The 24,490-nt window shown below is 41.4% G+C and overlaps 1 protein-coding gene across 2 annotated transcripts in view; it reads left to right on the plus strand.

Moving 5' to 3' along the window:
- The window catches only part of kif13ba (kinesin family member 13Ba), an 89,646-nt gene that overhangs the window by 13,919 nt on the left and 51,237 nt on the right, over positions 1-24,490 (plus strand). For both annotated transcript variants that reach the window (XM_080440549.1, XM_080440550.1), the window contains exons 4-5: positions 19,893-19,905; positions 21,490-21,550. In XM_080440549.1, the coding sequence (XP_080296675.1) occupies positions 19,893-19,905; positions 21,490-21,550 (74 nt within the window). The remainder of the gene's footprint in view (positions 1-19,892; positions 19,906-21,489; positions 21,551-24,490) is intronic.

The raw sequence follows: 24,490 nt of genomic DNA on the forward strand, positions 1-24,490 counted from the left end.
CTTGCTTGCATGTTGCTAGGTCTGGACAATAGGGCTGAGGCAGCAGCAGGGTTTACACATGGAGGGGAATGAATGGATGTGAGCGACCTGCCCGCTGCTCTGCAGCCTGCAGACACTTTAACCCATCGAGACCGGGAACGCATCTGTGTGTCATTGTAAGATTTCTTTGGCTATTCAAAAATAGCAGATTTGAAAAAAAAAGATTTTCTTTGCAATTCTTTAAATATATATATATACATTTTAACTCAAATCTTTGCTTCTGGGTGTCCCTGGAACAAAATATTTTGAGGACAAAATACATATAATTTTGGGTGGTCCTTGACATGAAAAATGTTTGAGAACCACTGATATAATAGACATAAGTAAAACAAAAATTCAAAAAACGACAACTAGGATTTAGAAGACATAGAATCCCCTAGAAGCAAATAATTTAGTTAAAAATGTTCGCTTTGAAATATATATATATTCTTATGTTATAGATTTGCACAAATGTTCACGTTTTTTCAAAAAATAGCAGATCTATAAGCTCGTAGCGCGGCACTCGGTGCCGCGCTATGAGCTTATAGATCTGCTATTTTTGAATAGCCCAAAGAAATCTAAAATGACACAGATTCTTTCCCGGTCTTAATGGGTTAATGGTGGGAGGGAGTCGATGACAGCAGCGTAGCAAAAAACAAATCGCCCGTACTGACACTTAACTACAGATGCTATGATGTCATACTGCTCTACACAGCAAAAACCCCACGGTGTTAATTTAGATGAAAACACTCTGGATTCGCCTGGGTATTGCACCTGTAGCTGCACCTTTTTATATTAATCACTTGAACTCTAGCGTCCATATTCTGGGGCTAACATTTGGAGAAAATAGCCGATCTACAAGCTCTTGTGAACTTGCAAAGTTGGAAGCTTTTAGATCGGCTATTTTCGGCACAGATATAATAGTGTAGAAGAGGGCCTTGCATAAGAACCCTTGGGAATCCAGGTAACTAAGTATAGGGTTTTTAAGCAATGCATTATCGTATATTGTGATATGAGTCTATGCTGGCCATTTTTGGAAGTTGAATTTAAATTGGGGGAAAAAAACTGGATTGTGTCTGATCCAACACACCTTGGTTATCCACAACGTGACAGCTGACTGACGTCAGTCACGGCACTTTGTCGGTCAGGGAAAAAGCAGTAGTTTTTTTTTTACAAGTGAGTTGATCCCCTAACAAGCTAGCTAGTTAGCTAGCTTATAGAAGCAGCTGTGGCATAAGCTGCAAAGTGATGCGAGAGTGCGGGCTAACAACACTAGACACCAACTCGGGAGTCCTGAATCGCTGCCCTCCACACCCTCGTGTCTAGCATCAGGGTCTTGAGATCTGCAGTGGTGTTGGCTCCACTGCTGCGCCGCAGTGTGTCTATGTACTGTAGGTGGTGAATTGAATGTTGAATACCGTAATTTTCGCACTATAAGCCGCACCTGAATATAAGCCGCAGCAGCTAAATTGAATGATTTGTACATATATAAGCCGCACCGTTATATAAGCCGCAGGGTCGAAAAATGGGGAAAAAGTCGCGGCTTATAGTCCGAAATTTACGGTAGTTTATGTGAACGTGTTGATAATTCTGTTTATATCAATAGTGGAGTGATTTTTACAGTGATGCTGTTTTTTTTCATTTATTTTTTCATCGCTGAGTTATGTTTTATTGTAATCGGAGTGCTTGACTAGAATTACCCTTTGTAAGCTATTGTAGAAGGGCCTCAAGTGACAAGCTTTATGCTGCCATACTGTGTAACCGTTGTATAAGCTCTCATAATGCTGACATTATCCTGTCGTACTATATCGACTCATACAGTATACACTAATCCTGTATTCCTACACAGACCCTTGAGGCATATACAGTATGCTGCTGTAGTCCTACAGACATAGTACACTTAAAGGCACCATGGTCTTATTATTGCTTTGCTAACATTGACGTCCCATACTGAGGCCTTCAATTCATAGCCTTCTTGATAGACTATATGACCCTATTCTAGGCTATATCTTTCATCCTGCTTTACTCCAGTACAGATGTCAGATGCTCTCCATAGACATAATTATATAGACATTATACTCCTATAGACCAGCCTATAGCCGTTACAGTTAACCCATACACCTTTGCTCCCATACATCAAATTTAGCCAGGACTGTTAGTTGGTTTCCTGAGGTGATCCGAAATCTGACGAGGTCAACTGTGTGTGCGCTTTGTTCCTACATATCTGTGCTGCTATTCCCTGCATTTGTGTAGCATGACAAGTCTACTGTAACGTCCTGTTAACATTGATGTTGAACCAATCTTCTTCTCTCAGCTGACATTGTCCCCCCCCTGGCTATTTGGTGTGTACAGTATAAACCATTAGGCGTGTGTTCAGCTCAATCCAAGATGTGTGCTAGCCTGTACATGTCCTGTATACAGTGCAGTCAGATCAAGTTTGGCATAGGCAGTAGCCGAGTGGTGAGGTGAATCAACGGCAAAAAAAAAGCTCTCAACAGATACAGCTGGCAGGCATATGAGCACTTGTGTATCAAAACACATTGCGTTTAGTGTGAAGCAGGTCATTGTCGTAAAGAAGAAACACATCTGCCATGCGTCTTTTTTCCTCAGTGAATAATAGGTCACTGGGATTTTTGGAACCAAATAACGTTGTTAGAAAACCGGTTGCCAAAAAAAGGTCAGGGAGAGTGCTGGATGGCTGTAGTAGGAGGTGGCTGGAATGAAAAGAGTGCTCTGGTGTTGCCATTTCCAGTGGGGATGTTAGCAGGAGGAGTTGGCAGCAGAGATAATTACTACTTGCACTGAAAGGTGTATTAACAAATAAGTCAATGGTAAGTGGTTTACTAATAGCTTGTTCATGATCTATTAGATATTTATAAGGCATACTTTTTTTTCGTTAACCATATATTTAAGAAGTTATTAATGACTCATTAACTAACAGTTTGTGAATGATCTCTTTTGGGATGGTTATTCTAATTAACTCTCCGAGTGCCAAAAGCGAGTTATCCCGAGTTTTTTCTGAATGCCCTCAGTGCCGAGAACGAGTTATCCCAAGTAAAAAAAAATATATATATATATATGTATATATATTTTTTTTAAAAGAACCCAAGATATCGTGATCCGAAGTTTTGCTGCTCCATTCACTTCTTGTTTAACTTATTACTGAAAATGGCTGTATCTCGGCTCCGCTCCTGAGCACTTTTTGTTTTTACTTTAAAAAAATTGCTGGCACAGTATGAACATATTTTTTTATTTCATTGGCACTGAGAGAGTTAAAGTATTAACATAATATTTTATATAACATTATTGGCAGGACTCTTCCTGTAGTGGTTCCATTTAACTGAAGCACACACATGGAGATTTACCTAAACGTATCTTTCCTTCTGTGGTGGTCGACCCCCAGGTTGAGAGCCTCCAGGTTATGGCACCGTGTCCTGAAGTGTTTGATAAGCATAGAGCCTTTTGTCCTGTAGCCAACCAACCCCAGCAGTCTGTTTGAGGGACTCTTATCCCTGCTGGAGTTTGCATAGTGATGTAAGGCCTTTTATTTGCATTTTGAGTGGTGAAATTGAATGTTGACTCACTCCCAACTGCTCTCTGCTTGTTCGTTTTGTGGTCAGTCAGTCAGTAGTGAAGCTAGTGTGCACGGCAAACACGACTAGTCCTGTCTCCCAGAGAATCCGCAGCGTGCCCCCGTAGCGTGTAGCACATCTGTATGTGAGATCCAGATGTGTTGAGAAGTTATTTTGGATGACCTCATGCCAGACAATTAATCATGTCAGTTTATCAGTTTCGCTGTTGCTATGCTTAACCCTCCACTAGACATTTGAAATTCTTGTTCTGGCCTATGCACCCCTGAAGCAAACAAAAGCCTTTCAGGGGGCCGGGTTGGAGCTACTCTGTAGGGGGCCTGTAAGGATTTTGACAAAAAGTATATTGTAATATTTCTGAGTGTGATGTCTGGAACACCTCTCCTATTCAGCCTCTTGCAATGTAGATCAGTATTGCAATTTCATTATACTTTGGGTTATGAATGATCCGTTCTCTGTCGTTGGTTGTGGTTGAGCTCATCATCCAGTCACTCGGGAGAGGTGAGGACGTGTTAATTAGTGGGGAAAACAGACTTTTTCATCCACTGCATCTGACAAATTCCCAAATTCCCCTGCCACAATCAACTTTTAGTGAGTCTCAGCTATAGTAGCCACGGTTGACTGTTTTTTTTTTACCTGGGCCATGTGTGCACAATACTATCCATTTGCAGTTACTGTTGTGCCTTTGTCATATGTCAGTAATACTGTATTGTTGTGTACTGTTGTGTCTTTGTCATATGTCAGTAATACTGTATTGATACTGTACATAAGTCACCAAAGCAAATCCCTATATATTTGTCATATTCAGCAAATCAAGTGATTCTGGTAAGTGCTGCTTTTCACTTCCGTCTCCCATAATCCTTCTCCCACCATCTCACTCCCACATGCACTTCATGTGAAGAATCTCCTTAGCAGTTATTTCTCCTAATTTCATTTCCCAGCACTTCTCGCTTATATCATTCTAGGGTACTTACAAGCGCTAAAGCTCAGTCTGATATTGAACTGAAGGTCTAGAGTTGGGCAAACATCTCTATTTCATCTTATTGCCATTAACTGAGATGCCAATATGTGATCCATTTGTCTTATACAAACGAGACAGTGTGAGAGGAGTTACACCCTGATGAAACCAGGTTGCCTTGTGAAACATTGGCTCTATTACATTGCACGGATTGAATCTCTGAATGTGCGATCATTTCTCTGAATGATGGCTGCCTAAACGTTTGAATAACTGAATGATGGCTGCCTAAACGTTTCAATAACTGAATGATGGCTGCCTAAACGTTTCAATAACTGAATGATGGCTGCCTAAACGTTCAATAACTGAATGATGGCTGCCTAAACGTTCAATAACTGAATGATGGCTGCCTAAACGTTCAATAACTGAATGATGGCTGCCTAAACGTTTCAATAACTGAGTGATGGCTGCCTAAATGTTTCAATAACTGAGTGATGGCTGCCTAAATGTTTCAATAACTGAATAATGGCTGCCTAAACGTTTCAATAACTGAGTGATGGCTGCCTAAATGTTTCAATAACTGAGTGATGGCTGCCTAAATGTTTCAATAACTGAATAATGGCTGCCTAAACGTTTCAATAACTGAGTGATGGCTGCCTAAACGTTTCATGAAGAAAGAAATAATCTCATGCACTTAAGGAAGTTGAAGGAAATTCAGCATTGACTGCGAGTGCTGTGGGATAATTTCTTTTCACAGAATAAAAAATGTGTTTTGCAATCAAATTTAATATCTGAAACAATATTATAGCATTGCATCGACTAGATATATTGAACGAATGGATCATTACAGATCGATGGATGATTAGATTACACCCCTTAAAATATCTTAGATTCTATGGGGAGTAACATTTGCAAAATTGTTTTTCTTAAGAGCATAGTGGGCGATGTGATATTTTATGTAGCTTTTGTCAGTTCTGTTTAGTTTCCTTACTATTCACAGAGTGAAGAGGGGTGAATGGACCATACAGTAAATGCACTGGATGTTCTACCAGTTACATTTTACAATTTAAACCCATATTGCATAAATTACCATAAAGATCGATTGCATTAACATTTGGTGGCGACTATCTTCTGGGATTGCGAATACACACAATGTAATTTTCAATCGGCACAACCCAGTGAAGGTCACTCTGCAACTGCGTCAAGGTCTCCCTCAGAGAGTATACTGTCAGCTCTGATGTGTAAAAAATGTGTCAACATAACAAATTGTACCTCAGCCATACTCTCCACCCCACCCCTTCCATCTTCCAGCTTTTCTTTAGTGTCATCTTTTGGCCCCAGCTGTGGATAGTCCCAGGGAAATGGTACTGTAGGGTGGGATTAAGGGGGAGAGAGAGAGAGAGAGAGACCGACAAAGAAATGAGGGGAGAGAGAGACGGAGAGGGGAAAGCATCCATGCGAGCAGTTATTTTTTAAATGACAATCAGAGGAAGAGGAGGAGGGAGAGGAAAATGAAGGATACAGGAGTGTTGTTGGGGGGGGGGGTGAGGGGGGCTCTCACGCCTGCCTTGCTCTTGTCATCTCATTGGCCGACCGGTCCTCCTGTCTAGCCTTAACCCATTAAGACCTGAGGTTCCAATATCAGTGGTTCTCAAACTTTTTAATGACAAGGACCCCAAAATGTATATGTATTTGATACATTACATATAGACCCCCCCCATCTCAAAATATTTTGTTCCACGGACTCCCAGAAGCAAAGATTTTAGTTAAAAGTGCTCGCTTTAAAAATATATATATTCAAAGATTTTCACACTTTTTTATGATTTTTCAAAAATAGCAGATCTACAAGCTCGTAGCGCGGCACTCGGTGCCGTGCTATGAGCTTGTATATCTGGTATTTTTGAATAGCCAAAGTGTAATATAATGCTTTTTAGCTCAAATCGAAAAATGACACCGATGCGTTCCAGGTGTTAATGGGTTAATTGGGGGTTGCGCACCCCGATCACCGTCGGTCGGTCGAACTTGCCGTGACAGCTGACAGTACAGCTCACGTCAAAAAAAGCAAACGGAACATATAGAATACTGTAAGTTTGCAGCCTCATTTGTTGCTGTGGCAACAGCAGAGGCATGTTGGGGTGAGATATACGGACAAACAAAGCCAGAGAATGATAATTATCATCAAACGCAAAAAGTCATGTCGCGGGAAATGACAAACAGACACCCAGAGGTTTTGTTGTTGTCGGAACAGCCCCTGTTCTCCTCTGGATGAACACAAACGAAAAAAATAAGAGGGCCTGGAACATAAATCACGCTCTTATCTCCAGATAAGCTTCGCCTCATGATGGGTTCCCGTCTCAAAACGCATTCCAAAAATGGGGGAAGGCCGGTTTTAAATAACCCCTCGGAATGAATTAATGCGCTCATAGAAGTAATTTAAGACCTGGAACGCATCTGTGTCGCTTTTAGAATTGAGCTAAAAAGCATTATTTTACACTTTGGCTATTCAAAAATAGCAGATATACAAGCTCATAGCACGGCACCGAGTGCCGAGCTATGAGCATGTAGATCTGCTATTTTTTTTAAATCGAGAAAATTTGTGCAAATTAATATATTTATATTCTTTTAAAGCGAAAATTTTTACCTCAAATCTTTGCTTCTGGGGGGTCCCTGGAACAAAATATTTCGAGATAAGGGTCCGCGGCCAAATACATATAATTTTGGGGTCCTTGACGTGAAAAAGTTTGAGCACCACTGATATGGAAACAGGTTTTTCAGAAAACTGTTGGGATTTAGAAGACATTTGTAGAATCGGCTTCAGGTCTTAATGGGTTAATGCCAGTGTTTTTCGTATTGTGGAATAGTTGTGAAATGTCGGTGAAATGTTTGTGTGGTACATAACAGCCAGCCTGGCCGCTTGGTAAAGAATGTGCATGGGTAAAGGGAAACAGGTGTGTGTGTGTCTGTGATGTGGGCGAGTGTGTGGGTGAGTGTTCGCGCGCGCCTGTGTGTGTGTTGTCTTTGTCTCTTTATGTGACGTGGGTGCATGTTAGTGTGTCTGCATGGTGTATGTATGTGTATATATATATATATGAATAGTCTTTGAGAAATTGCCAGGCTGCATCGCAGTTTGTATATTCCACCACTGCACTGCCTACTGTGTTTGTGAGGTCTTCATGTCTATATATAACTAACTTTTTATGTCTAGGCATGCGTGTGCGCGCGCGTGTGTGTGTGTGTGAGAACCTGCTGCTACCTTTCTGCCGCCGGCCTTGTCTTTTCCATGCGACTGGAGCCAGCATCAGCTCTCTGATTGACTGCTGCCTTAATCCAGTGGGTGGAGCATCACTGCCAGGAGGAAGGGAGAGAGGAAGAGGAGGGTGAGGAGAGAGATTATGAGGGGCCAAGAGGAGGAGGGAGAGGAAGGAGAGAGGTGTGATAGAGGAAGAGCGCTGTAAAGAAATACAACAGCATACATACTGTAAAGGAGGAAATGTAAGAAGCAGGACATTTGTCCTGGCTTTTAGAAGGAGCTGTGAGACAAACACTTTGTCTGATCAACTGCAAAAATGAATGACACTGATGAAGGCCATTCAGACTGCAGCATCAAGGTTGTTTGGCTGTTTGCCTTACAATAAATGCCTAAATGTTAACCTGCAGATGAATGTGCTTTTGTGTTAAGTCTCATTTATGGAAAAAAGGTGTTTTTTTGTCACAGTTGGTGGTTTTGCACAGAATCTGCTGGTGTATTGTATCGACGAATTTGGTATCGCTACAGGTTTTATGCGGTCCTCACATCTAGAGTTCGGGCCGCTTAACACAGCCCTCACACCTACGTCACACTGCCGGTCCGACCAATATGTCTGAGTCATAATGACAGGGTCCTTGTCAGAGTACGCATTGTACCAGTCTACCTGACTGTCCCTTTTATGCTCGTATGGAGATCGCTGTATCTGTCAGCCCTGTCCCATTATGTCATCAGTAGGCTATATGCCCATATATGGGCATATCTGTTGGATCGGCGGTTTTGGACAACTGGATATTCGTATTATGCGTATATATGGACATATCGGTCAGATTGGCGGTTCTGGACAACCACATATCCGAATGACTCGATGGTGGGGACAGCACTCCTTCGAGTCCTTTTTTGAAGTCTCAAAATATTTTGTTCCAGGGAACCCCATTAGTAAATATTGGAGTTAAAAATGTTCGCTTTCAAATATATATATATATATAAAGATTTGCACAAATTTTCTAAATGTTTCAAAAAAATTGCAGATCTACAAGCTCAGGCGGCATTATTTCAGGAGGTAGAGCGGCCGCTTGGCAGTCGGAAGGTTCACTGTTCGATCCCTGGCTCCTCATGGCTTAGAGTTGAATGTCCTTGAGCAAGGCACTGAACCCCTAGCTGCTCCTAATGAGCAGGTTGGTGTCTTCCTTGCATGGTTTCCTCTGCCGCCGTGTGTGAGTGAATGTGTGTGAATAGGTGAATGTAATGCACATTGTAAAGTGCTTTGGATAAAGGTGCTTTATAAATGCACCGCTTACCATTGTATTTACTATTTTAAGTATTGGCAGCAAAGCAAAAACGATACGCAAACCTCTTAACCTAGAAACACAAGGCCATGCAGGCTTCTAGATCCATCGCTAAGGATCATACGGTTTGGGACTGATGTATTTGAGTGAAAGCTAGTTTATGTTGGGGTATCGTGTTGTTTCTTTGTTGGGTGTTCTATCTCTGTTCAGTTGTACCTGTTTTAGTACTGCTTATAAAACACTTTGAGCTGCATCTGAAATTGTTTACATAATATACTGTAGGTCATCCGTATTATCGTTGGAACGACTCACCAGGTACACATTAAGTGACCAGTTTTGGCGTAGCGTCAAATCAGCATCTCTGGATACAATTTCCACGACCAAATGTGTTATGTGTCTGTTTCTGGTGTTGTGAAGGGACTGGTTTGGTACTGTATATTAATAACGCTCTGCAATGAAATTATTCTGAACTTCTGTAGTTGCTTGAAGGTGTGTTCATTAGTGAACTTACCGAGTGTAGACTGTTGTTGCCAGGATACCAATCTGTTTAGTGAGATATTGGAACATTCCTAAAATGCTTTGGAGGAAATGACATCAGGCACTCCGGAGAGGAAATGACATCAGTTACTCTGGAGAAGAGGATCAGCTGTATTCCAAGGCATTCTGGTTATGATGATGAGCTAATTGCCTTACTGTACATATGAATGGAAATGTTTGTGTGTCTCTGATGAATGACATAACGTTTTCCTTCCAAAAATCCTGTTTTTAGCATGGGAATTGATAGGAATGTTAAGTTATTGTCAATGTTAACACATTCGGTGCCAGAGTTTTATTAAAACAGATCCATCTGTCCCTTCCATTTAAGAGGCACCGTGGGTGGTTCCAAAGTTGCGCTAGCCCCCCCCCCCCCCTTATGGAAAAAATAACAAAACATTGAAAACACGTTTTTTTTCCGTGTTCAGAACCTAAGCGCTACTCTTTGAAAACACAGTAAATCACGGTTTTGGCACCCAATGTGTTAATATTATTTGTCTGAATTTGAAGGATGATGTATAATCAGGAAAAAAAACATGTTATACATGCTCATCCAATTATATCTCTGTTCCAAGTAAAACATTTAATCCACAATGGAAGCAAAGCTGTGCTTGGAAAATGCATTGAAATGTGAACTGAATGACATGCCTCATATCCACGACCCTTTCCCTCCTTTAGAAACCCTCCACTGAGTCTCACTAATGTTGCCTAAAAGCTATTTGCACTTTCCAGACAGGAACTAACACCCCTCACACATGGCCGTGCCCCACTACAGTATCTATGTACCGAAAAGAACATATGGGGGAAATACCGTCACAACTTAACAGTGTTGAGATCACCGAGATAATTATATTACCGTTATACCTATCAAACCCTACTACAGTACATTACATCCATAACGCCTCTTATGCTATAGGTCAGGGGTCTTCAATAGGGGGTCCGTGACCCCTAGGGGGTCCTCAGAGTTACTACAGGGGGTCCGCCAAATCTTTGTGTGATGTGATTATTTTTTTTACCTTAACCACTTCAACCCTAGCATCCCTTTTTCTGAGGAGAACTTTAGCCAAAAATAGCAGATCTACAAGCTCACAACGCCTCGCGCTGTGAGGCGCTGTGAGCTTGTAGATCGGCTATTTTTGGCAAAGAGGTGTGGTGTAGAGGGAAAAAAGAGCAGACCATGTAAACAAAAAAAAGGTTAATCTAAAACACAATTTTATACAATATGTAGTGGGGGTCCCTGCTTCATCTCTCTCTCAGCTAGGGGGTCCATGCTTCATCTTTCTCTCAGCTAAGGGGTCCATGCTTCATCTCTCTCTCAGCTAGGGGGTCCCTGCTCCATCTCTCTCTCAGCTAGGGGGCCTCTGCTTCATCTCTCTCTCAGCTAGGGGGTCGTTAGCCTGAAAACGTTGAAGACCCCTGCTATAGGTATTTTGTCCAAAATGAGTTTATTTTTGCCCTAATGTGCTTGTGCTGTGGATCCTGTTGTTGTTTGTGGTCATTGGACAGTCTCTCTCTGCACGGACTTAATCACGTGACGGTCAGTATACTAACCTTTACTGACCTCAGTGGACAAACGTAGTGAAAGAGGAGTTGATGTCTTTCTTTTTACACGAGCACAGGTTTTATGGTTTAACAGTGCTCCTAATGCTCATTAACCTCCTTCTAAAACCCTCCTTCACAGCTTGGCTGATAGAACGAGGTGTGCACACAAATGTCACCGAGCCCGTCAGTTCAGTCAGAACATCAATCAAAGGGACAGGATGTGTGATGGCATATTATTACCCATAAGCAGCTTTAGCAGTGCAAATAATTTGCCTCGGGCACGGGGAAGCATTGTGCCATTTTGAGTTTGCTGCATTCATTTGCATAAAGATAAGGAGCAGTGATGAATTGATAAAAATTCAACATGCAAAAAAAAAACCTCCTATGCATGTCAAGACTCTCTCCACCCTCCAACCATCTGGTGTGTTGTTGAGTAGAGACGACACTAGTGTTTTATTTATTTTAATGTTTTATTTTTGAGCCAGTTACTGTAGCCTGGTACTGTAGTTTTCTATTCTCATTGCTAGTTTGCATAGTCCTTTCTCAGCTCTGGTCCTGGGTAGGCCTGTCACAATTATTACATAATCCTCTTATCGCAATTATTTTATATAATCACAATTATTTTTGCATAAAAGTCATAATCAATTCCATGTAAAAAAATGTCATATTTTCCAAAAATGGCAAAAAATAGTGGAAATAGCCGATCTATAAGCTCAAAACGCGTCGCGATGCGACGCGTTTTGAGCTTATAGATCGGCTATTTCCACTATCAATGTTTATTTTTAAGTATAAAGTAATTAGATATGTGTTATTTGTTATATCTGCCCTGTGAAACTTTTGTTTACGCTAAGCTAAAAGCCAAACAGAAATTAAATTTTTATTCATAATGATCCATTAATTTTCAACGACAGAAACACAATTAAATCGTTAATCGCAATTATTTGAGTGATAATTAATCGTGAACTTAAATGTGTAATCGTGACAGCCCTAGTCCTGGGGACTCAGACGGCTTCGTGTGTCCTACAGTAACCGGCTAGTTAACCACATGAACCCTAGCGTCCCTATTGGGGAATTTCTGGGTGTGTTGTAATAGCCAAACATTCAACAAAAATAGCTGAACATTCTGTGAAAATAGCATATGTACAAACTCACAAGAGTTCGCTATTTGACATAAAACTAAGTATATATGCTTTTAAGTGGTTCTTAATCACATTCACCTGGCATGTGTCCTAGATATATAAATGAGTCCCTGTGGACCCCCGGGGTCCGGGAATTGAGGACCAATGTTCTTAGATGATGGATGCAGACAAACGTATATCGGCAACAACATTCAAACCTCCCCAGCATTCAATTGGTGTCTGTCTGGCATAAATTCTTCTTCCCGGCACTGGGGTTTTAGAATAGTCGAACAGATTTTCTGGGCGTTGTGTTGTGTTGGGTGAGGTGGGGCGGGGGGTAGTGCACAGGCTGACAGATCTTGAGCTCGAGCAGCCGTATGTCCATATATCAGCTCGGATGCCCCTCGTGCTTTATGGCCCCAGTTGCCAGAGCCATGCGGTTCTGCCAAGCAAACAGATGTCCAGCCCGGGAGCTTACCAGCCATGGTACCTCAACACACACACGGACTAGCAGACAAATTTAGACTAGGGCTGCGTCCAACAGTTAACCCATTAAGACCTGAGGCCATTTTATTTATTTATTTATTTCTAGAACAGTTTTTTGAAAAAAATCTAAAAAAATTTTTTTCAAGATTTTTCAAAAATAGCAGATATACAAGCTCATAGTGCCGCGCTATGAGCTTGTGTATCTGCTATTTTTGAATAGCTAAAGTGACACAGATGCGTTCCAGGTCTTAAAGGTATCATGACATTCATTTTCACTTTTTTTATTTTCAATGTTTTATTTGGGGTTTTATGACCTCAATTACACCCAAAAAACCTGATCTTAGAACATTCAGTGGATTTTCTGTGGTCTGGGGTTTTCTGAATAATTAGGCTGAAAAGTAATCTGAGCTTGGCCCTTCGACAGTGAGGTCACAGTCGATTAATCCCGCCCACTCTCCTCCTCGCCCCTCCCCTCCCCTATCCTTTCCTTTGGGGGGGGCGGAGCAGAGGCGATGATTGACAGGCAAAATCCCTCACCAGCGACACCCGCAGGCAAAGATTTCTTTTTTCATTGCAGTTGAAAAGGCTTTAGAAATGTGAGAGAAAAACACCTGCCATTGATCACTGGAATGGAATTTTCACTTAAAACTTTTTGTACACTTTTGAAGGACCAGGACAAAGACTTTGAATGTGGTGTAAAAGTGAATGTCATTAAACCTTTAATGGGTTAAAGGATGACTTCACCCATTTTCAACCTATTTTGTTTTTTTTCTTAAATTTTTATCCCGCGATTTTTGTAACCCATTTTTTTCACCCGGTGCCAATTTCCTAAGTGATCCTGGGCGCTACACCAGCCCTACACCAGCACTACACCAGTCCCCCACAGTAGGGAGGCCAGGGCCGAGCTCATGCTTCCTTCAGGCATGAGAGCCAACTGACCTTCTTGTCACCTGACAGGGGGGAGTTTCCCTGGTTGGACGTAGCGCGTGGAAGGAACACGTTATTCCAACCAGTTCCCTTCCCCTCCATCAGGCGCCCCGGCTGTCATGGGGGAGGCGGTATAGCGACCAGGATTACTACATGTTTTTGTGAGGGTATTAACTACCCTAGGAGACACGGGGAGAACATGCAAACTCCACACAGAGTAGGCCCTTTCGCCAACCCCACCTAGGGTATGGGCGCTGATGACGCGGAGGAGAAGACACGCCCCCAGCGCCCACAGCGTCCCCGGCGGGAATCGAACCCAGGACCTTCTAGCTGTGAGGCGACAGCGCTACCGACTGCGCCACCGTGCCTCTCATTTTCAACCTATTTTCATATAATTGGTCCTCACTAATAACTCATATGGTACCATTTTTGTCTTGAGTTCGGTCTGTGTCTCATAGGAAAGGCTGTGGACAGTTCGGAAACCCTCCTACCAGTGACATCATCGATGGGGAATCGAAGCTAATAGAAACCGCAGGCTTTCTATTTCTAAGTTAGCATGCTATAATGGAAGCCATTGTTCTCACGTTGATACTAATCAAAATCAAAAATGTGAAATCTTGTTTGAAAAAAAGAAAACCCTGCCTAACAATGATGTCATTGGTAGGCAGGTTTGTCATTGGTAGGCAAGTGTCCACAGCCCTCCTGAGACACATGAGACACAGACCAAGTAGAAATAAATGGTAACATTTTATCATGAGCATTAATGAGGACCAATTAAATGAAGATAGGTTGAAAATGGGTGACGTCTTCCTTTAATCGAATTAATTGATCTGATACATTTTAATAAAATCATAAAGTTTAAAAAATAGAGGAAATAGCTGATCTACACGCTCACAACCTTGATTATAAAAAGTGAAAAAACTGGCATGAGCTGAGTGGTGCTGCAGACACAGATGGCATCAAATAAGTAATAAGTAGAATAATGGCTAAGAAGATTATCGATAGTTGCTGCTCTAATTGGGACTCAAGACGTACATAACAAATACACAGAAGAACAGGCATAAATCCATAAGTCCAGCTAGAATGAGTTGTGTATGTGCACGTGTGAATGTGCATACCAACTGCAATACATACAGTATACACACAAAATGGAAGCTATCTGTTTCTTAGGTCTCTTTTATGCTTTTTTTCTGATTGCTGAATGAATTATATCTTAAAAATTATGAGCACATTTATTATAACCCTTTGGTTCTACCAGTCTATAAGGCTTAAGCGAGTAAAAATCTACATTTAGAATGTCCAGTTCTCAACCTCACCAACCTGAAAAGGCTGGTTTCTGTATAATTATGGCAAACACAATTGTTGATTAAATCAACTAATAGACAAATTCCTTTAGTTGACTAAGAATTACCTTTGTCGATCTACATAATGTACATCTGATGCAATTTGAGTGCAATTAAAGCAGACCAATTACACTGTGATATTTTCACATTACTAACTGGCACACATTGTAATAGGACATACAGTATCTGTAAGCACACACACATACACACGCACACAATTGCTGAATACAATGAATGCAGAGGAATTTGTGAAATTGGTCACAGTAAAAATTGGCAGACATACTGTACTAGGATATGTGTGCATGTCCACGGCTCCATGCACGCACACGAGAACACACACGCACACACTCTCAATCTGGGGCGAGTGGCCAAGAGCATCACGGTGGAATCTGATGCCAGTGCTGACATACCCTCCACTAGGGATTTTCGGTATTTTCTTAAAAATGCAATATCAGTTAAATTGGTACTGTATGGGCAAAATAATGTCAATATTTCTTTAATGAGCTGGAAAAAGCCTCAATTTGTGATGATAGAAGGTCGGAGACTCCATACCACAATATCGGTATTGGTATCAGTATTGATCGACCAATTAGAACATGCAATTAATCGGTTATCAGACAAAAATGGCAAAAATATCATGTTGTTCATCCATAATGTTTGTGCTTCCCTATTATTCAGTCGTTGTGTCCATTTGATTGCATGGCTTAGCGTCAGCCTGTTGAGTCAGGTGATCGTACTCTTCTTGAAGTGGTTCACTGGGTTATCTTGTGCCAGGGAGGGAGCGGGGAGGTTTAAAAGGACTGGGAGTGATTGTGTGGACTGGTGGTGCATGTTGCTACACTGCCGCGTGGTTAATAACGTAATAGCAACACACTGGGAGTGTTATCAAACGTGATGTGTAAATGATGTGTAAAACATGCTCTGTAAATGGATTCAACAGAGGGGATGATATGCAAAACCAGTTGCGTGATGGATTGCGTGTGAAAAGTGTGAGTTGATTGAGCGTGATGGTTGCATGACATGAAATTTAAATGGTGATAGGTTCACCTACTGTCAAACTGATTATGCTCCATGATGTGCCCTGGCCTGGGTCTGTTTCACTTCTTCCTAGAACGGAGTCCGATTCGCCTTTTTTAGAATGTCAGTCTCTGTTCTTTGAATCCATTCATCTACTTTCCAGTCTAACATTTCTGTGGTAAGCACCATGTTGGGTAATCTCTGCTCCAAGGTGCTCAAAAGAAAATCATTGTTTGTAAGAACATCCTTGGCAATACTGTGTGTGTGTGTGTGTGTGTGTGTGTGTAATCTAGCAGTAAGAGGTCATGGCTGTTTAGGCCTATTTAATTGCTCAGTGGGTTTGTTGACAGCACACAGGAATCCAGTTCATTTAACTCTGAAAGTGTTAAAAAAAATTACTCTTTGGTTTTAGAGTTAAATTAACACTGTGGTTTTACAGTAAAATTAACACTGCGGGTTTTTACTATGTTGGAGCACTGCTGCTGTCTGTTGTGGAGAAGTTATTTAATGTCACAGCAGCAGTGTTTTGATGGCTCTGTAGCTGAGTATACTGTATTGCACGCCCTACATCATGCTTTCATGGACCATGTGTACTATATGTGGTGGTGTATCATGTGTTGTCTTTTTGTGAGCATTTACTGTAAATATGTGTAAGTGATCGTCCAATATATCAGATTGACTGATATACAGTATGGGGCATATCGGTGCATTTGTACCATATCGGGCTCATGCTGATATGGCAATTTTATTTAGGGGTCACGCAGCTATGTATGCTGCCGGTCCCGTTTGCATCTCTGAGTCTTCTTATCTAACCTTCTATCTTCCCATGCATGACAATTGGGGCGGCCATAGCTGAATGGTTAGTGAGCCAGGTCCACAGGTAGGATTCCGGCTCTCTCTCAGCAATGTGTTGAGAAACGTCCCTGAGCAAGACACTTAACCCCTAACGCGCTCCTCTGCGGGCAGCACTCTGCTGGGTGAAGCTGAAAACTGAGGTTCCCCCGTGGGATGTGATGGGTATTAAAAAAAACAAAAATACATTTTGGCACATAGGTCCAGTCCTATATGCCAAACTTCCTCAACTGTCATTGTTGGCCAGCAAGGCAAGTTTATTTGTATAGTAAATTTTTCAACAACACAAGGCAGTTCAAAGTGCTCTACACAAATCATTAAGCATTAAGACAGCACAATTAACACAAGTCAAAGCCAAATAAACATTATGAACATTAATTATTGGGCATTTGAGTATAATAAAGACAAACTAGTACAACAATAAAACGGAAGAAAATACAAGACTTGTAGCGGACCTGCTGTTTTCTGGGAGTTTGCTCTAGATATGTGGTGCATAACAACTGGAGTTATATGATCCGCTTTCTTGGTAATAGTATGGACTCGAGCAGCAGCGTTCTGAAACTACTGTACAGTCGTCTGATCATTTCTTTTGGGCGACCTGTAAAGACACCGTTACAGTAGTCAATTCTACTGAAGATACAAGTTTGTCTAAATCTTGCTGAGTCATAAGTCCTTTAATTCTTGTTATATTCTTAAGGTGATAATACGCTGACTTTGTTATTGTGTTGAGTCCATAACTACTGCACCAAGATTTGGTACTCACCTAATGGTGGTCCTAATGGTGGCGCTACAGCAACAAATCAGTCATGTGTGCTATCACTTTGCAACTTTCACTAAGGTGTAGTGTAGGGTCAAGTGAGCAGAGTTGAGCAGACTGTGTCGAGTTGGTAGAAATTGTGATGTCCAATATACTCTCTTTTTCTCATAAACCCCCTCTCTTTCTCCACATATTTTTCTCATTTGATGACAAACTGGCTACACTGCATCTTTAGACTGTCTTGAAATATCTTTTTTTTAATATGGTAAACAATAAACATGCCTTTCTAGAATGAAAGACACATGTGCAGACAGTGGAATCAGATGCCTTTAACACCTTTACCGCCGGGCCCGTAGTTCTACGGGCCGTTAAATCCAACGGTTAAGCGCCGAGCCCGTAGTCCTACGGGCTGCGGTCTTTTCGCGCATGCGCGGTCCGGGTGCACTTTCGGAATTTTTTTGATCCACTTCCGTTTCCGGTTTGATGACAGGAAATAGAATTATTTGGGATCCGGTTTCGACGATCACGCCCGCTCCCATTCTACAGACGAAACTGAAACTCAATTCTCTTCCTGTAGTTTTTTCTCCTCGCATTTCACTGTTTAACGTAATCCGCTCTAACTACAGTCATGGAAGTCCGTTTGACATGCGGTCTTCACTGGGAGATACAGGGAGATCGCGCGGATGTAAACAGACCGTTCACGGCTCAATCTTAAGGATTTTAACAAGATCTATGGCGACATGAAAAAAACAAAAAAACAACAAAAACACCTTGGCAGGTGAGTACATTATTATGAGATTAACCTCTGGCGGTGGATGTGTTAAGGGTACAAGATTCTATCAGCCTTCCAGTTTGCCAAAAATATTGGATACAGTATCGGCCTTGACAAATCTGTCGGACGACCAGGTTCTTGTGTATTTACTGTATGTGTGTGTGTGCTTTCCTAAGGGTTTCTTCCATTCCCCCTGACACACCCCGCTGATGACTCAGCACTCAGTTGAAGTGGTGAACCCTGGAATTCCTTCCTACCATCAGTCATCCCCCTCACTCTCTCACCCCCTCACTCTCTCACCCCTCTCACTGTCTCACTCCTCTCACTGTCTCACTCCTCTCACTGTCTCACTCCTCTCACTGTCTCACTCCTCTCACTGTCTCACCTCCCTCACTGCCTCACTCCTCTCACTGTCTCACTACTCTCACTGTCTCACTCCCCTGACTGTCTCACTCCTCTCATTCTGTCACCCCTCTCACTTTCTCCCCAGTGATTTTAAACAGCTAGCTTTTTAATGCTAGCCGGTATGGCTAGTGGCTACGCTGTATATTTAGCTTTAGCTGGAAACACAACATGTCTTTTATCACACACACAGTCTTCGCTGTGTTAATGTGCATCCTAATACCAGTCCGAGCCTGAGGCCTGTGGTTGGACTGTGTGTGTGTGTGTGTGTGTGCGTGCGTGCGTGGTGAGGGTGGCTCAGACGGTCTGCAATGTAGTTCTGCCTCTGGCCTAAATATGTGCCTCTACATTACTGACTTCTGTGTGTGTGTGTGTGTGTGTGTGTGTGTGTGTGTGTGTGTGTGTTCCTACTGTAGAAAGACAAAGCTCTTTACTTCATTTTGCGTACATTATCTCCATAGTCCCTAAAGCCTATGGTTGCTCTCATTATCTGGACATAACTTTCAGTCTCTCTCTCTCTCTCTCTCTTTCTCTCTCGTGTGCTCTCTCTCTCGCTCTGTCTCTCCTGTGCTGTTGTTAACCCAGTTCCTTACTCACTATCTGTGCCCTACTCTTGCTGTCTCTGTTGTTTGCCCTTCTGTTTCTCTCACTCACTCACACTCTCTCTCACTCACTCACTCACTCACTCACTCACTCACTCACTCACTCACTCCCCCCCCCCCCCCCCCCCCCGATCTACAACTCAATCTAACTAGATCAAAAAAATGTATTGCAAAATCGACCACAATTTATTAGTATTTGATCAATGTAGCTAGGGATTATTTTGTGTGTGCATGTTTAAACCAGTGTATACTGAATTAAATGGGCTGCGTCATCAGCGCCCATATCCTAGGTGGGGTTGGCGAAAGGGCCTACTCTGTGTGGAGTTCAAAGCTGTGGTTTGAACCGTGTTCTAAATGTTTTCTCTTCGTCTGTCTCTTTCTGTCTGTCTCTCATCTCCTCCGTGTGATCTCCATGAACTGTGACCTCTCCTGCAACATCATCAGGAGTCAAACCAAGGTAACACACACACACACACACACACACACACACACACACACACACACACACACACACACACACACACACACACACACACACACACACACACACACAGTTAGTTAACCACTTGAGCCCTATTTTATACTTCGTTGTATGACGGTGTCACGCAAGAATAGCAAAAACAGCAGATCTACAAGGCCAGCTCACACACATCACGATGTGCTGTTTTTGAATAAATGTCCAGATTTATCGACGACAAAAATACTCGCAAACAAAATACTGCTTCCTGAGCCCGCAAACGGCCTCGTCTAATTTTACCATCATATACAGAACAAAATAAATAAGGATTCCGTACGCTGCTCCTGAGTTGCTTTGGTGTTCAGATTAACTACAGTAGTCTATTGCAGTAGTTCTCAAATGGTGTGCAGAGGCACACTGGAGAGACAAGTGCCTTTGGGTTTTGTGACAAACATACAGTATTATTGAGATATATATATATATATATATATATATATATACACACACATATACATACACACACACACACACACACACACACACACACACACACACACACACACACACACACACACACACACACACACACACACACACACACACACACACACACACACACACTATTATTATAAAAAAAATGATTATGATTTATTTGATCATTTACTATATCAGTACTTTGTGTACATCATTTCCCATTACAGAGGGTATTCTTTATACCCCATAATGTTTTTAAACACTTTCAACCTGGCGTCACTATTATCGGCATGTAATAGATGGAAATGTTATTCATGATTTTTGTATTTGTATTTTCCCCAAAAATAACAATTATTTTTTTGCCCATGACTGTGCCTTGTGCGCAATACCTTTGTACTTTAACTGGCTAATGCTTAGTTTATTCATAATGTTCACTTTACTTTCTTTCCCTCTGTAATGCCTGGCAGCCAGTCGCCACCTACAAGGCTGCAGACAATACAGTGCGTCCAGTACATGATGGCTATTGGCTACCTCCCAGACATCACTGACGGAAATAAATAACCTTGTGCTCAGCCGTTGGCTTTGCATTACAGACTATGATATCTAACTGATCATTACAGTTTGAAATGTGTTGTTGGTCAGTTTTCCTGTTGAGAAACATTACTCTGGTAGATCTCACATTTGTCTTCCTGGTTACATAAAGAGTAAATTATAAACCGTGTCCGAACTACTAGTTTGAAAACGCCTAACTTAACGCCTAACTTAAATGCCAGGTAACTGAGAGACAACTTGACAAGTTGGACTTCCGGGCTTGTTTGAAGGCTAAACACAATGTGTATAATTCTGTCCAAACTTCCAAGTGCCTAATGCTGGTACCTGCATGTTTGGTGTTTTACCCTTAGTGTTTTGCACACAAAGATGTCTTCTGCAATGTTTATCCTTGGGATGTGATTTTTTTTTCTGTTGGCAATGAATGAAGTCACTATTCCTCTTTTTAAATTTGTCTGTGACACCGTAACTGCCTTGCAGTTTGATTGCCATGATCGGATCCTTCTCATTCTGTCTTGTCTGTCAATTGATATATTTTTCCCCCTTCTGTATCTCTTTCAGACCTTTGCCTATGACTACTGTTTCTGGTCCATGGATGAGTCTGAGAAGGACAAATTTGCAGGTAAGCATATATATCCAGACACAATGACTTAATTTCTTACGAAACATATTAATGTTTAACAAGTTCCTATTTATCGTTATCACATTGTGTGTGTGTTTAATAAATGCATTCATATGATAATGCTTGTGTTTGTGCAAACGGTAGCTAAATTGAGTCCCATGTTTTACCATTGACTTTGTGTCACTGTTGGGATGTATTATTAGGATGTTATTGACAATAACTCCCTATTTTGCTAAGTCATTAAGGATGCACTGAAGCCATAGTCTGATTATGGATTCAGATTGTTTGCTCAATACACTGCTATCAGTTTCATATTCCCCACGTGATAACATTTCTGAAGAACATATTTATAGCTACCCAATTTTGTGTGTATGTGTGTGTGCGCGCTGTTTGTTGTTGTAAATGTCAGCTGTTGTCTGAGCTATGTTCTAAATGTTATCTCTCTCACCTTTTCTTTCTTTCTCTGTCTTCCCCTTCTCTCTCTCTCTCTCTGCCCCCCCACTCCCCTCTGTCTGTATAGACTGTAAACTAGACTGTATAATGTAGTGTTATTAATGGGCTACTACCCCTCCATTCATCTCTAATAGAGTCTGCAGTTCACATGTAAATGTCACATAGATCTGCTCGTTGGATTTAACGATTCGTTTCAAAGAGCCCTTACTATCAATATAGTGTTTTTTAACCCATTAAGACCTGAAGCCGATTCTACATGTCTCCTAAAACAGTTTTCTGAAAAGCGTATGTTTCTATGTCAGTGGTTCTCAAACTTTTTCATGTCAAGGACCCCAAAATGATATGTATTTGGCCGCCGACCCCCATCTCAATTTTTTTCTTCTTCCAGGGACCCCCAGAAGCAAAGATTTGAGTTACAAATGTTTGCTTTAAAAAATATATATATTCAAAGATTTGCACAAATTTTCACGATTTTTCAAAAATAGCAGATCTACAAGCTCGTAGCGCGGCACTCGGTGCCGCGCTATGAGCTTGTATATCTGCTATTTTTGAATAGCCAAAGTGTAAAATGATACTTTTTTAGCTTTTAGATCAAAAAGTGACACACAGATGCGTTCCAGGTTAATGTTGTCATAACCTAATTTAAACTGTATGTAATTATACGCTGTCACACAGTGCCACGACTGAATGTCCCAGGCGTTTGTATGTTTCTTCCTTGTTAGTGTATAGTACTTGTTGTCAATGTAGTATACAGGGGCAAAGGGCTCCCTTTGCTTCTGAAATCACTCAATGAAATTGATTCAAATGCTACTTTCAGTGGGGAACATTAAACCGCTTCCTAATGAATATTGGATTTAAAGCTGCAATCCACATGTTCCATGTCTGTTGTCTCACCCTCCCAATGGAGAGAGGTGATTGCAACAACGCCTGAACTACAATAAAGATAGTCGCACATCTAGTGTCCAATCCGGTGTTCCATTTGCTTCAGGTCACTTTATTGACACTGTCAACCAACCCAGTCAGTGTCCTACCCAACACCAGGGCATACATTTCTAAATGGAAGGTATGAGGAGAAGGGAGACTAGACTACCTCAAACTACTGCAGCTGTGCTAGTTATAGTAACATACACTGCCATACAGCTGGGTTAAAATAAAGTTTATTCATTCAAATAAATCCCAGATTGTAGCTTTAATGTGCATTAAACATAATAGTCAGGGGATATTAGCAGAACATTTTCCAATCTTGGAATAAATTCCTTACAAAAAAAAATCTTCACCAATGTGTTTGTAAAAGTGTCTAGTAACACATCTCACAAAGACTGAAATGCAGTTTCCCAAGGGGAATTTGACAGCTACTGAAAGTTGGGGTACCCACCATAACCTTATGCAGGGGGAAAAAAATCTAAATTTAATTCTGTTTTAAGTAGCATGTGAGGGGTCAAACTAGGGTGTTTTTATGATTCTGAATCCATTGCAAGCATTTGTTTTGCACCAAAACCACTCCTTGGGCTAAAAACGGCCATAGCCATCCTTTTCCAGGTATACTTTTTGTGTAAAAAGCCCATTGAGATTGGGCTGTTTTTAGCCCAAGGTGTGGTTTTGGTGCAAAACAAATGCTTGCAATGGATTCAGAATCATAAAAACACTAGGGTGTTTTTATGATTCCCACCATAAGGTTATGGTGGGTACCCCAACTTTCAGGAGCTGTCACAAATTCTCCTAGGGAAACTGCATTTCAGTCTTTGTCAGATGTGTTACTAGACACCTTTACAAACACATTGGTGAAGATTTTTTTTTGGTAAGGAATTTATTCCAAGATTTTTTTAATATCCCCTGACTATAAGGCACTACTGATCCTATATTTTTTTATAGGAAAATTAGCCGGCCGGCGGACCTCTGACGTCACTCAGACATAACCATAAACGAACCCCATTCGCCCATACGTAGGCAGGACCACGGCCACGTCACTTTGACTCAGACATAACCATAAACGAACCTGATACGCCCATGTATAGGCGTACGCGTGTCACTATGACTCAGACATAGCCATAATCAAACCTATTATGTCCATATATAGGCATATATGGAGATCTGGTTGTCCAGAGCAACAGATTTGACCGCTATGCAAATAACATGGTCATGAGCATATATGGGACCGACTGACTCGGCATGCACATTGTCAAAGACTCGAGGGAGTGCGGTGTCTGCCGGTGAGTTGTTTGAATATGCGGTTATCCGGTTATCCAGAACCGCTAATCTGACCGATATGTCCATATTTGGGCATACGGATATCCAGTTGTCCAGAGCCTGTAGATTTTAAACTGGGGAAATGTGCCTCTACAAAATTCCATACATTTCCTACTCTGCTTAATATCCATAATGAATAAATCAGATAACATTTCTAATAGATTTTAAAAGATACTTGTTACCAGTATTACTTTTAGGCTGCATAATAAATAACAAGCTGTCAGTTGTTTACTTACTTAG

This window comes from Gymnoscopelus braueri (assembly GCF_963280865.1).
Source record: "Gymnoscopelus braueri genome assembly, chromosome: 1".
NCBI lineage: Eukaryota > Metazoa > Chordata > Actinopteri > Myctophiformes > Myctophidae > Gymnoscopelus > Gymnoscopelus braueri.